At 37.3% G+C, this 12881-nt stretch overlaps 1 protein-coding gene across 3 annotated transcripts in view; it reads right to left on the reverse strand.

Moving 5' to 3' along the window:
- Positions 1–427: 427 nt before the first annotated feature.
- Positions 428–12881, reverse strand: part of SPATA7 (spermatogenesis associated 7) — a 32068-nt gene continuing 19614 nt past the window's right edge. For all 3 annotated transcript variants that reach the window (XM_072338801.1, XM_072338802.1, XM_072338803.1), the window contains exons 6-13: positions 7240–7718; positions 6322–6388; positions 5594–5664; positions 5219–5281; positions 4447–4500; positions 3372–3449; positions 2655–2712; positions 428–2330 (exon numbers count right to left, since the gene is read on the reverse strand). In XM_072338801.1, coding sequence (XP_072194902.1) covers positions 1839–2330; positions 2655–2712; positions 3372–3449; positions 4447–4500; positions 5219–5281; positions 5594–5664; positions 6322–6388; positions 7240–7718 — 1362 coding nt within the window. In that variant the 3' untranslated portion in view covers positions 428–1838. The remainder of the gene's footprint in view (positions 2331–2654; positions 2713–3371; positions 3450–4446; positions 4501–5218; positions 5282–5593; positions 5665–6321; positions 6389–7239; positions 7719–12881) is intronic.

The following is a 12881-nucleotide window of genomic DNA, read 5'->3' on the forward strand; positions in this document are numbered from 1 at the left end:
GGGGAAGGCTCCAGGAGCCACCGTGGTCATGGCAGAGGAGCAACCAGGCTTTGCACCTGGAGATGGCTCACCACACTCTTCGGTTCTATATCTAAACCATATTTGTATCCACCAGACCAAGCCTGTTGCTCTGTGTTATTTTTGTTTTTCATATAATACACAAACCTAATTGTCTGGGTAGGAAGATAAAGGGAGCTGCTCTGGGGATGGGAGAAGGGTTTCAGTCTCTTGTGATGAGGGAGAAATGATTCTGGCACTGAGTAAGTCAGTCCTGTGGCTTTGTCTTCTCGTTCAGACAGGCTCTGATGGAGCAGTGAGCCGGGCACTCGCACTGCAGGCCAGACTTGTAAGACAGCCAGCTGAGCATGGCCGACGGAAGACCCATCTGCTCCACCACGTGTACATGGGTAAAATAAAACACACTCTGCTGTCACTGTCAACAAGGGTGATTTATCGTTATGACCAAGGCAGCCAGGAAAGTGCCTTTTCATTTTCTTGGAAAACATACACTGCACTGCAATACTGGTGACTGCCAGAAGCATTGCTTTCTTTATTTGGCTTTTTGAAAGAGTTTTTGGGAGTTGTTTTTTGTTTTTTATCCTTAAGAAAAGCTTACACTTCACAACGAAGCAGTGCTTTATGTTTATAATGTGCTTTTGGCACACTGCAATCAATCACTGAACTTAAAAGTTTAATAGTGTTTTATAGAACCTCTTGAGCAACAGAGTAGGGAGCTGCATGTGCAACTTGATGAGCTCCACCATTTGGGTTTGTCCAACTCTTCTTGGACCTTTCTTCTTTTCCCAAACCCAAAACTCCCTGCAGAATGCTATGCCAAGGTCACCATCAATGCAAGAAACTGGACTGTGTATTTTGGTGTTATGCAGTGTGAAAACTGTTACAGTCTTCACTTACCAGAACTACCAGCTAAATCATGGACAAGTAGGATTAAGTAGCTCAAGAGCTGTGCATAAAACAAGCTGCATGTGTACTGAATAGCTTAAAAGCTGCTGGATGCAACATCCGAACTATATGTCTGTTTCTGTCATGAGACCAGCTAATAGTGCAAAATGGTGTTTGTACCTGTTGATGCAAGAAATAAGACAACTCAGTTCCTAAGATGAGAAAGAAGAAATGACCATCAAGCACTATCAGAAAGAAATGCTTATTTTTGGAAAGCTGCCTGTCTATACTCAAGCCTCATTTCTTTCAAGCTAATGCAAGGAAACCTTGTTTGCTGTGTGCTAAAGGTACTGTGAAAAGGAAAAAAGGAGGTAAGAACTTCATGCTCCACTGGGATTTAACATCAAACAATGGCTGAATGTGCAGAGAGGAAATAATGTGGCTTTTTCCAGGCTGAACAAACAGTTCTGTCCCAGCTCTGCAGGTTTGCAGCACGCCACATTTCAGTGTGAGTAAACTGCATTCTTCTTGCAAACTACAAAAATCTTGGATCTTTGTAACATGGACCACCATTATATTGGAAATGTCATCAGTTAATTTATTTATTATAAATAAAAACAATAGATATTTCATAACTCACTCTGCAGCTTTCTTTAAAATATGCACCTAATTTTAATATTCTCAGAAGTGAGTTCTGGGCTCTGCATTTATAGACTAAATATACAGTGTGTTTTCTTTAACAGTCATTTTACCCTTTCCAGTTTCTACATCAGCACAGAAATGCTCACCGATTTGTAATAAATACTCCGCTAAAAAGAACTCAGTGATTCTGTTAAGACACACCTAAAGGTAAACACTTTACTTCTTTTTATTTAGTGAATGGCAATTCTCTACAAAAATAGATTCCACCCTATTTAACTGCTAAATTTTGGCCACTATGATGAGTGGCCATGTGTGATGTGAAGGGCTTCTGCAAAGTTTTCCTCAAGATCATCAAGTTCCTTGTAGCTTTCCAAATCACCTTCGCAGGTAATCAAGTTTAGAGTTTCCTCACATGAGGGTGAAGCATCCAGGTCTTCAGATTTCACATAGGCATGAGCTTCTCTCTCAGCATTCATTATTTCATCAGCATCTTCTGAAAAGTCACCCTTGCTCTCTGTCTTCTTTGAATTTTCACTGCATGGTGGCACTTCACATCTGCTTGGTTCCCTTAGTAATAAATCCATGTTCTTAAGGAATTCTTTGCTTTTTGTAGCTTTGCCTTGCCTCTGACTTCTGTTGGAAAACTCAAGCTGTTCCATCATATGAAACTCTCCCAGATCCAGCGACTCCAAGGCTTCCCAGCCTGTGTGGATTTGCTTAGCACCACTGTCTGGGCTGCAGCCAAGGTCTGCTTTAAGCACATCCAACAGGTGCCGCATTTTGCTCTAGGGTGTAAGAAAGAAAGGGTGACACCTCTGCAGCCAAAGCCTGTAGCACTTATCTGCCCAGAGCTCAGGGCTTCATTCTGACTAAAGAAATGGAGACTGCTGGCAACTGAGTGACTGAATTATACAGCAGGAGTCACCAAACTGAGTCACTTCATTTGTGACCACACCTTACTGCTGGTAGATCAGAGGTCTGCAGATATCTTAGAAAGGAAGATGCTCCCCATTGATTATTATGGTTACATACACAAGAAAATATACCAGTACTTTTCCACTGTACTTTAGAAATGTGGAAAGTGAGAATACAGCAGAGGCAGTACCTACCTCATCCAAACGGTCCTTGTATTCTTGTATATGGCATTCAAACAATTGCTCCAAAACTCTACAAATAAAAAAAAATACCTTAAATCAGGTAGCACAAACAAAAGGATGTTTTAACAACCCTGGTTCTTGCTTTTTATTTCTTAGCTGAAGAGGACCATTAAGACTGTTTTAATTAAGCTCTGTCACAAAGAGGGCTATTTGGAGCCTTTATTCTACAGGTAAGTAAAGAATGTGGGAGTAATGCTTGCATCCCTGTATTGATTGATTACTTATTGTTTAATTATTTAAAATATATATATATATGTGACTTAGTAACTAGTGAACCCTTATCTGGAACGGTATGTAATCCTTACAATGCATACTGAAGGTTGAATTCATACTGGAACAGGAACAAGGACAGAAAGGCAATGGAGGAAGTACTGTATCAAAGATTAATAACTTCGCTTATCTAGCAAAACAGATCTTGCAGAGTAGAATTATTTTTTCTAAGCACTGTTCCACATAGATCAGTTCCTAAGAGAGGCTGCATCTCATGTTACATTGCAATAGACTGAAGTAGATGACCTGCAGCTCTTTCCCAGTCCTCTTTTCTTATATAAAGCAAGAATCAATAGGAAATAAAACAAGCAAGGGGTAACTGGGTATTTACATATTCTTAAAAGGCAACAAAGCGTATACTGACACAGCATTACAAATTGAACAACAGCCATAACCTACCTGTTAGAAAACAGCCCAATGTCAAGAATTTCATTTGTTATTTCTTCAATGAAGGTTAAATATAAGAGGTCATCATCTCTGGAGGAAGAACAGAAAGCTCAACGTTAAACGCTTAGAAATAAAGACACCTACCTGACCCTTCACTCAATTCAAAAAATAATAAAAAAGATCACTGTGGTGTATCATATTTATGCTACATTTGTGTTGTGTTGTAAATTAGGAAAGTGCGTGTGAATGAGGAAAGAGGCAAACGTTATAAAGCATTAACAACCTGCTTTGCACTCAGAAAGGAAGCGTTGTTTGGAAAAGAAAACTCTTTGTTTGCTTCTAAACTCTGTTGCTTCCTCCCCAGTGCCCCCTTTTTTAAAAAAGGAAAAGATTTAAATGCTGTTTCTTGTTCATTGCATCTTTCTCAATATCCCAAAGTATCCAACCAATTCAGCTCTACAGAATCATCCTCCGGTTTAGTAATAAACAGAATATAACAAGTCTGATACAACTTTCATGATATAATGTAAGAGCTGTCATCCAGTCTGAAGACTGTCATTTTGGTGCCCTCTATGAAAGATGACTATAGATGATTTATACCTTGTATGTTTAAAGTTACACAAGAACAAGACTACCTAAAACATAATGATTACAGGAAAGGCCACTTTCCTGAGGTCATATGAGAGATCACCGACAATCTTTTTCTGAATATAACTCAAATCTCAGTTAATTCTCATCAAATCTCAGAGCAGAAATTTGGTAAGAATTCACCTCAGCTCCACATTCTAATCTAATTTCTAATTTGCTCTAGACAAATTTTAGTTCAAAACAGAACTGGAAATGTTTAAAGTGTAGCTACTGGATAGCAGCAAAGTTATAGTGTCTTACCTGCAAAGTTATAGTGAACTTCCTGCAGATTTGGAATGATGACATGGAAGTTGTTAACTATGACATGTAAGTTCATATATCAGTTTTACTTTAGATTGTGAACGAGTTTATTCTGAGTCCTTATTTATTGTTTCATCAGTTTTGATGGCTTCTAGTTTATTCTTCCCAACTAGCAGAAAAATGGTGTGAATATACTTACACAGCCTTGATATTCATCCCTGCTGAAGGCTGCTCAGAATACAATGACTCCTCTCTAATCAGAAAAATCAGAGGGTAAGAAACAGCAAAGAGCAACATTATGAAAACCCTGCGTAGTACCTGGCATCTCATGCTCTTCTGGAGTTATCTGTATGTCTTGTCCCACAAGAAAAGGAAAAAAACCACACCAGAAGTTCTGAAACTCTGCTCCAATAGCAAAACTGACTGGTGAAGAGTATTACAGCACTTTGCTAGATGCAGGTTTTCCAACTGATTACTCAAAAAGAGATATCCATTATCCATAAAAAGTGCTTACCCTTAACATGATTTGGTAGTTAAATGGGTAAGGCTCCCTGTGTCATTTGCCACATAATAGATTCCAGGAAGGATGAATGCCCAAGTAACAATCTTAGGTACAGGTCTATAAATGAACTGTGACAGATCTATCTTAAATATACCATATGGAGTTTGCAAATCATCAGTTGAAAGAATGGAGTCTAAGGTAACTTAATACCTGAATTACTAAAAGAGATATTTATTTTTATTAAATAACAGCTGTTACACTGATAGTAAGAAACCAAACCCATTAGATTTCTATGGAAAGGCCACAAAGCGAATCAGCAAGTAAAGCATGATTCTGAACTATTCTCCAGCAATAAGGAGAAGGGGCTAGGAGCCCACGGTTCAGGGCTTGATTTTCAACACTGTTCTTGTATTTTAGACAAAATTCTAATGTTCAGTGTTACAGTTTCAGAAAAAGACGTGGAAAATACCTCTGGCCTGGATCTTCAGCATATCTGAGAATGGGAAGCTGAGATTCCTGGAGACTCATATTCCTGAAAGGTATGCCAATGCTGGATTTAGGTGGTGTACAGCTACAGTACATTAAACATAGTTTATAAGCTCACAGTTATATACAGAACTAAAGTACCCCAAACCATGAAACATCACATGTATTTCAGAAGTCTTTTTCTTAATTGCCTTTACAGTAGAACTTCAACAAAAGAAAACTAAATTGTGAAGTTGGAAAAGGCCATTCATCTAAAACTGACAAGTTCTGTAAATGATGGCTTACTGGCCAAAGAAGAAGTTGTACTGAAAGCCAAAAAGAATACTACAACTATTTCTTCCTGCTCTAAATTAGGTACCTTAGAGAGGAGTATGGAAAAGCAGCTATTTCTCTCTCAGGCTCATCCATATTGTAACTTTTATCTTCAGTCTAGAATGCAGAAGTAAAATATTATTATCAATGAAAATACACAGTAAATTATATCAACAACGAGCACTCGGCAACTGAAATTATATATTTGTAACCATTTGTGACTACAGCATAGAATACTAAGGAGCAAATAGAACTTGAAGTGGTATAAGTTTCAGTAAAAAATTCCAGATGCATTAAGGAAGACTGAAAGAAAACAACAGCAAGGAAAGCATTTCTGCCTACTGGTTTGGATGCTTCCTAAGAGGAAGGGACTCCTTAGTTCCAATTCTTCTGTCTTAGGCTTTATGTATATGTTAACCAATGCAAAATAAAGAAAAAATCCTTGTAACAGAGGCAGAAAAGTCTGCTGATAAATAACGTGCTGATTATTTATCTCCTTTACAGATAATTAAGCACACCAGTGCCTCTGTAAAACTGCCTAGAGAAAAACAACTTTCAAAATTCTTTTGATTTTCTAAGCTCAATATTTTTTCTTACCATTTCTGCTCATTCTTCTGAACTTTTCTTCTCCATCTAACTAACTTAGAATAATAAAGAAAATGAAACCTTATTCAACTGCATACTGCTGTGGCAGAGATGAATTATATACTCTAAAATGATAGTGAAGGGTGGGGAAAAAGTATCTAGATGACAGATAGATGATAACTGTATTACCTTCTCTGTCATTTTCTGCTGTTCAGTCTCAACTTTTCTCTCAGATGCTTCATCTGTACTTGGAAAGCTACAAAATTTAGAGATGCATTAGATCTCTAAGGTGGCTACTTTCAAGGTAAACAGAACGTGAATACCAGTGCCACCCACTGTGGAAATTCAGACATTCAATTCCCATGAATTCAAAAGGCACCCAGTACTAAAATGCTTGAGCGGGTTTAGAAAGCTTTACCATGTGAACAGAAGTCTGGCAGAATTTAAATTATAGTTAAGTCTGAACACTAACACTAGCCAAACAGAAGCGTTCCAAATCCATTTCTTGACTGTATATTTACAGAGGATTAATAAAACATCCACAACGATTGTTCTAAATTGGGAATATAGATGATCCTATATATCAAAAGTGCAGCAGTATGACCCATGCGACACACAGCCATAAAGTCTTTGCAGTGTGGACTAGAAGTTATACTCACTCCAGTTTTAAGAAACTCCTACTTTGTGCTCAGACAAGAAGTTAGACATGCAGGCACTGAGGACACAAGATTCATTTTTAGTGAGTAGTATCAGTAATAAAAACTAAATCAAACTTCTTTATTTGCTAAGCAGAAGTTCAGTGTAAGAGAAGGACATTAGGATACTTCATATTGGATATATCTGAAGGCATTTAAATTAAAATGATTAAAAGGCAACAAAGAGTTGCATTCAAGAAATAAAAACAGTTTCTTTGCATGATGTGTTAATTAATGAATTGGAAGGTATGAGACTATGGGGACAATAGGGTGGGGGGAAAGATGTGCATACTTAGGGCAGTTAATTCTTTAGAAGACAGAAAGCACAAATACACACCATAGAGAACAGTAAATAGTATAGTAGCAGGTAGTGAGATTCCACAGCTGCAAAACAAAGTTTTAATCTCTGTACCTGATCACATCAGTCTGTGTTCCAGCTTCCACGTGTTTCTTGCAGTGCTTTTTCCTTTGCCTTTGAGCAGCAGTGTAATACCTATATCCGAGCAGGGCAGATTTAGCATCTGATATTAACGTACGTGGAGTAAAAGGTTTCTGCTTATTGGTAAACACTTCTGAGTGCCTGTCCAGAAGATCCCCACTGTATGTTTTGGCGTTTCTTTCCTGATGTCTCTGAGAACGACCGACGGTCACATAGCTATCAGAGGAGCAACGGCTTGAAACTCCAGAGCGTTTTCTTGGTGTACTTGACACGCTGACACTTGAGTTTGAGTTAGATGATTTAGATCTATTCCGAGAACGTTTTCTGGCACATTCCACTGGGCTGGTGTGAAGCAAGCCAAGGTCACCATAAAGTGACAGCGCTCTTGACAGGTGTGGTGTATGCTCAGCACAGGAGAACAGACTGTCTTTATCTTCTACTTCTAAAGGACTCTAGAAAAAAAATTAAACCAAGATTTGATTGCTCTGCAAGTTACCAGCTTTGTTCAAGTTGATACCTCAGCTATTTTTGTTACCGGCTTGGAAGTATTTTGACCTAAGATGAAACTGGTTTCAAAGCAGCTCCAGTGCCAACAAGTATTAACACCTTGATGTGAAAAGATTCATGTTATCTTATTTTAGACCAAAACCACACAACATTTTTAAAAGTCAAGTAGCTAATAATCATTGAATTGAGACAAATGAATTTATTTGGGTATGCTTGTTAGCTCTGCCCAAAGTAAGGTAAATAGACATTATCCACAATTGTCCTGATGACACCACCCAAATTCTCTTCACATGTGTATTTGTTACCTCCTTCTCCAAATCCTATTAGATTCAAAATTCATCATGTAGCAGCTATCTTTATAAAATACACATTCTGTAAAGGACACCACTCTCTGATTCATCTTAGATCAACAAGGAAACTACTATAATGTGGCTTAATATACAAAGTAAGGATGCTATAACTAGCTGCTTATTCCCTGTATAACCCTTTTCTTCTACCTGTGGGTGCAAGATGCGCATCTTCAGTAGAGTTGTAAAAAAATTTCCAACAATTTAAATTCTGGTCGTGTTGATTCTTATGAGAAACACTGTGCAAATGGCAGAGACAAGAATCCTGCGTTGGATGGGACCCACAAGGATCACTGAGTCCAATTCCTGACTACACATGGGACTACCCAAAAATCAAACCCTACATTTGAGTGCATCCAAATGCTCCACAATCTCTGGCAGTCTACTGCCCTGAGGAGACTGTTCCAGTGCCCAGCCACCTTCTGGTAAAGAACCAAACTGGTCCTCCCCTGACACAGCTCCGTGCCATTCCCCTGGGTTTTGTCACTGTCACCAGACCAGAGCTCAGCACTGCTCCCCTGTGAGAAGCTGTAGCTGCCATGAGGCCTCCCCCCGCAGTCTACTCTTCTTGGGCTGAACAAACCAAGAGACCTCACTTGGCCTCATAGGTTTTGCCCATCAGATACTTCACCATCTTTGGAGTTCTACTTTAGATTCTCTTTAATAGTTTTTGTCTTTCTTATATTGTGGAGCCCAAAACTGCACAGTGCTTGAGATGAAGCTGCAAAATGCAGAGCAGAGAGTGACAAATCTTAAGGTTGTACCATGCAAGCCATATAATACAAGACAAAATAACAGCTAAAACAGAATAACATCTGATAAAGCCCAATGCAAAACCAACAACTACAAACTTAATTCAGTTCATGTCTAATTAAAGAGTTCAGGCATTACTGTTCCGTACAGTCTGTTTGCACAGCTACACACCAACTGCTTCAGTAAATTCTGCAAGATTTAAATGGATGTATACAAACAGGGATGTTTCATGTGAGAACTCAATTCCTAAGGCCAATTAGGGAACACATTTCTAACAGACCTGAAGTTCACATAGGCAATGCAGAAATTAACTTGCTGATATACCTCCCATCTGAACAAATAGTAAGAATTTTGCAAGACAATCAATATCTGCTGTGAGACCTTCTGAAGCCTTCTACTTTGAGGATGTAGGTGTGCTGTGGGAAAAATAAAGACATTTGGAAACCCTTGTGTATTTGTTGTAAACTCATGACACTGTAGCCTGGTAATACAAATTACAGTAACGTATGGAAGATTAACCTGTGTAATGTATGATTATCACAAATGCACAGAATTTCTATTCTACCATTCAGTGTCTACAATAAAGCTTCTAAGAATACCTAAGTGAATCTATACTATTCCAGTTTTTACCTTTTAGAACTGCTTTGTATTTTAAATTAAAACTCAAGACAATCAATATATACTCTATCGTATGCAGTAAATGCTGTTTAGAAGGAATACTCAAAAATGAGTTAATCATCAAAATTAAATCAGAACACACTGCTGTCATGCTGTCTGTTTCCTTTACAATTCCACACAACTTCCTCCCAAATCAGTAGAACTATCTATTCTAATAGCCCAGAATATGCACTACCACTGATGTAAAGAGGTGATTTTAGAGCTAAAAAAGCCTGTCTTTATGGTGTATCACATTTGCCAACTTAATTTTACCACTACAGCACAATTAAATGCTGAACTGATAACATGCGGTAACAATGCCAAACAAATGCTTGTGTTAGCAAACAGCACAATTAAGGCTTATAAGAGTGATTGTTTGCATATAAAATAGTTGCAGTGGTAGCTCAGCACCATAGAAAACAGATAGGATTAGAAAGTTCCAGAATCCACCTATATAGATATTTATTTTGAAAAGTTAATTCCACACCTTTCCATATGTATTAGAAACAGCTTATTTTGGTTGTACACTTTTCACTCTCAGTGACTGGAGCTGCAAAATAGATCAGACTGTAGAAGCATTTGTTAACACAGGATGATGACTGCTGCCTCATCTTACAGGAAAACAAACAGCCAAAAAACAAAACGAAACATACTAATGAGAACTACTACTCGTGAAAGCCACATAACCTATTCTGTGGATCTAGTTGAGTTGATCTTAAAACACGACAAAAGATCGGGGTAAACATGGCAATATACCACAAGCTTTCCATATTTTTGAGGAAGTTCAAGAAATTCTTTTCTTCTCCTAAGATATGTCACAAGCAGAACAGGCCTAGTGATTAGCTAGTAAGTCCACAAATTATATCTGTATTTGTGTCAATCCTGAGTTATATTCACTCAAGTACCAAGAAAGACAATGTATTCTGAACCCCCCATCTCAGGCTAAACCTTTATTGCTCAAACAGGAAGGGAATGAAGCCCCTGGATATACAGAGAGAGATAGTATCAGGAACGAGAAGCTATGCTGCTGACTTCAAAAAGATTTGAAGGAATGCAGGATAATACTGCTTGCCTGTAATCTGTCAACGTTATAGAAAAGTCAATTGTAAGTATTTTATTCTACCATCATAGCTCACACTTTATCAACTGTATTGTCAAGATTCAGAAACTGCAATTTGGTAATAAATGAAAATCTGATTCTTTTAACTTGACACAACTCAATTTGTACGCCACTAATATTGCTGTAAGTCAACTGAATTCCTGCTCTCTGCTCTTCAGACAGAGTAAATGGTCTCATTTACTAAGTGACCTTCTTTACATTTGATATTCTCACAGTCCTCCTTGTACATCACCTGTTCCTTTCCTTATACACTGATATTTACTTAAAGACTGAGAAAATTAAGAGAGAAAATTCACACAAACCTGGGAACAAGAAAGATCTGAATGAATATAATCAATCTGCATGCTGGCATCAATAATAACCATTTTTCTCATTCTAAATTACATTCCTGTTACATTTTCTATATGCACATGAACATATTATTGAGTTACATAATGCGATACATCACTGCTTCCATCAAGAAGTCTGGTGTTATTAACAAGGGAAGTTACTGAAGGTCCACATAGAAACACATTTATTCAAACAACCAACGTATGGGAGGTTGCTGTTGTGAAGCCAGAAAAGAAATAGTACAGAACATAGAATGTAGGATATAAAATGCATTGAACATTCCTGATGAAAACATCTTATGATATTCAGAAGGTTCTTCTGTTCTCTTTTAGTTGTTCACATAAATCATTCTGACAAGAACTAATTGAAGCATGATACCTCTTCAGACTCATCATAACAGTATAATAAATCTTTAAACACAAAGCATTTGAGTAGGTAACTCACATAGCCATGCATGTGCACTGCATAAAAAATTAACAGATATTATCAACTGTTAATGGTGTTTCCTAATCTATTTTTCATGTGCACAAGCATATGAAAGGTCATACCTGTCATTTTTAAGAAATCAAAGTCTCAAAAATCAGACTGAAAGCCATCTTGAAAAGTGAGGCAGTCCTTAGCAATCCAAAGGGTCTTTTTAAAGAAACTCTTTTTAAGATGGTTAAAATCCCTTCAATTGACACTTGGCATGGAGTAATTTCTTTTGAAAATGTTTAGTAGTTAGAAATGCCTAATAATAAGATTATCTAAACATGGAATACGAAATAGCAAGTCTTGCTCAAATCAGAGTTTTTACTCATGGGAAAGTCATTTCAGGTTTTCTTGCTTCATAATTAAGTCATATTGAGCTTCATAACGTTTCACTCACTGAACATGACATTTTCCAGACTGCACAAAAAAGCCCTTCCTGTTGTAAGAAAATCACTTCAAGTAATTAATACTGAGTGTATGTACTTAATTTGGTGATAGATAAATCGCTGGATGCCCACAGGTGTGCTGCTTATTCATCCTCAAGATTTGGAGACTTTAAGTACTCAAAATTATCTGTTTACAAAGACACACAAAGTTATCAGCTCTTTCAGCTTCCAAATTTGTAGCTTATCATACTGTTTTGATAAACTTTTACACATGGTGTCAACCATCAACATTATGTAGCATGGAATGAGAAAAGAGAAGTAAAGCAATCTCTTGTACATCTGATGCTTTCCTTGCTCCTGTTTGACTGTGAGAGAAATGACTGTCTTTGAAGCATCTTAATTGTGAGTGATCCCATGCAAAGGCTGCTCCATTGTGCATTTTGAAAATCAGTTGGCTCCTTAGCTTCTCACACTTGGGTCTTTGCTAAAAGCACAGAAATGCATGAAGCAGCACAACCATCTGTCACACCTTAACCCACATGTCAACTTAGTGATCTAAACCCTCTCCTTTAAAGATAATCTATGATTTTAATAAAACTCAGTAATGAAACTTAGGTCACCACAACAGAAATAACTTCCTCAGTTAACTTCATTACACTATGGATTCTCACATTACAGTAACTTTACATTTATAACTAGTTATTAAATGAAGAATTTACTGTTCTTATGAATTTAAACCTTTGCATAAAACAGTGAAAAAGATGACTAGTCAAATTCAAGGCACATTACAGATATTCAGTTTCACACTCAGTTCAGTGTATAATAAAATACATTGACTAAATCACAATCACATAGTAAGTTATAAATTTCTTATAATCTCTATGTCTTAGAGGAATAATTTTTAGCTCTGTTTTTACCGTGCATAAAGCATAGACTCAATTTAAAACAGTTCCTCTGCTCTAGTACAAAATTAAGTCATAATAAATGCAGCTATGGAAAAAATGAAGAATGATAAAATAAAAGCAGCAGACTTAACAGAAAGCA

Source organism: Excalfactoria chinensis, chromosome 5, assembly GCF_039878825.1.
Source record: "Excalfactoria chinensis isolate bCotChi1 chromosome 5, bCotChi1.hap2, whole genome shotgun sequence".
NCBI lineage: Eukaryota > Metazoa > Chordata > Aves > Galliformes > Phasianidae > Excalfactoria > Excalfactoria chinensis.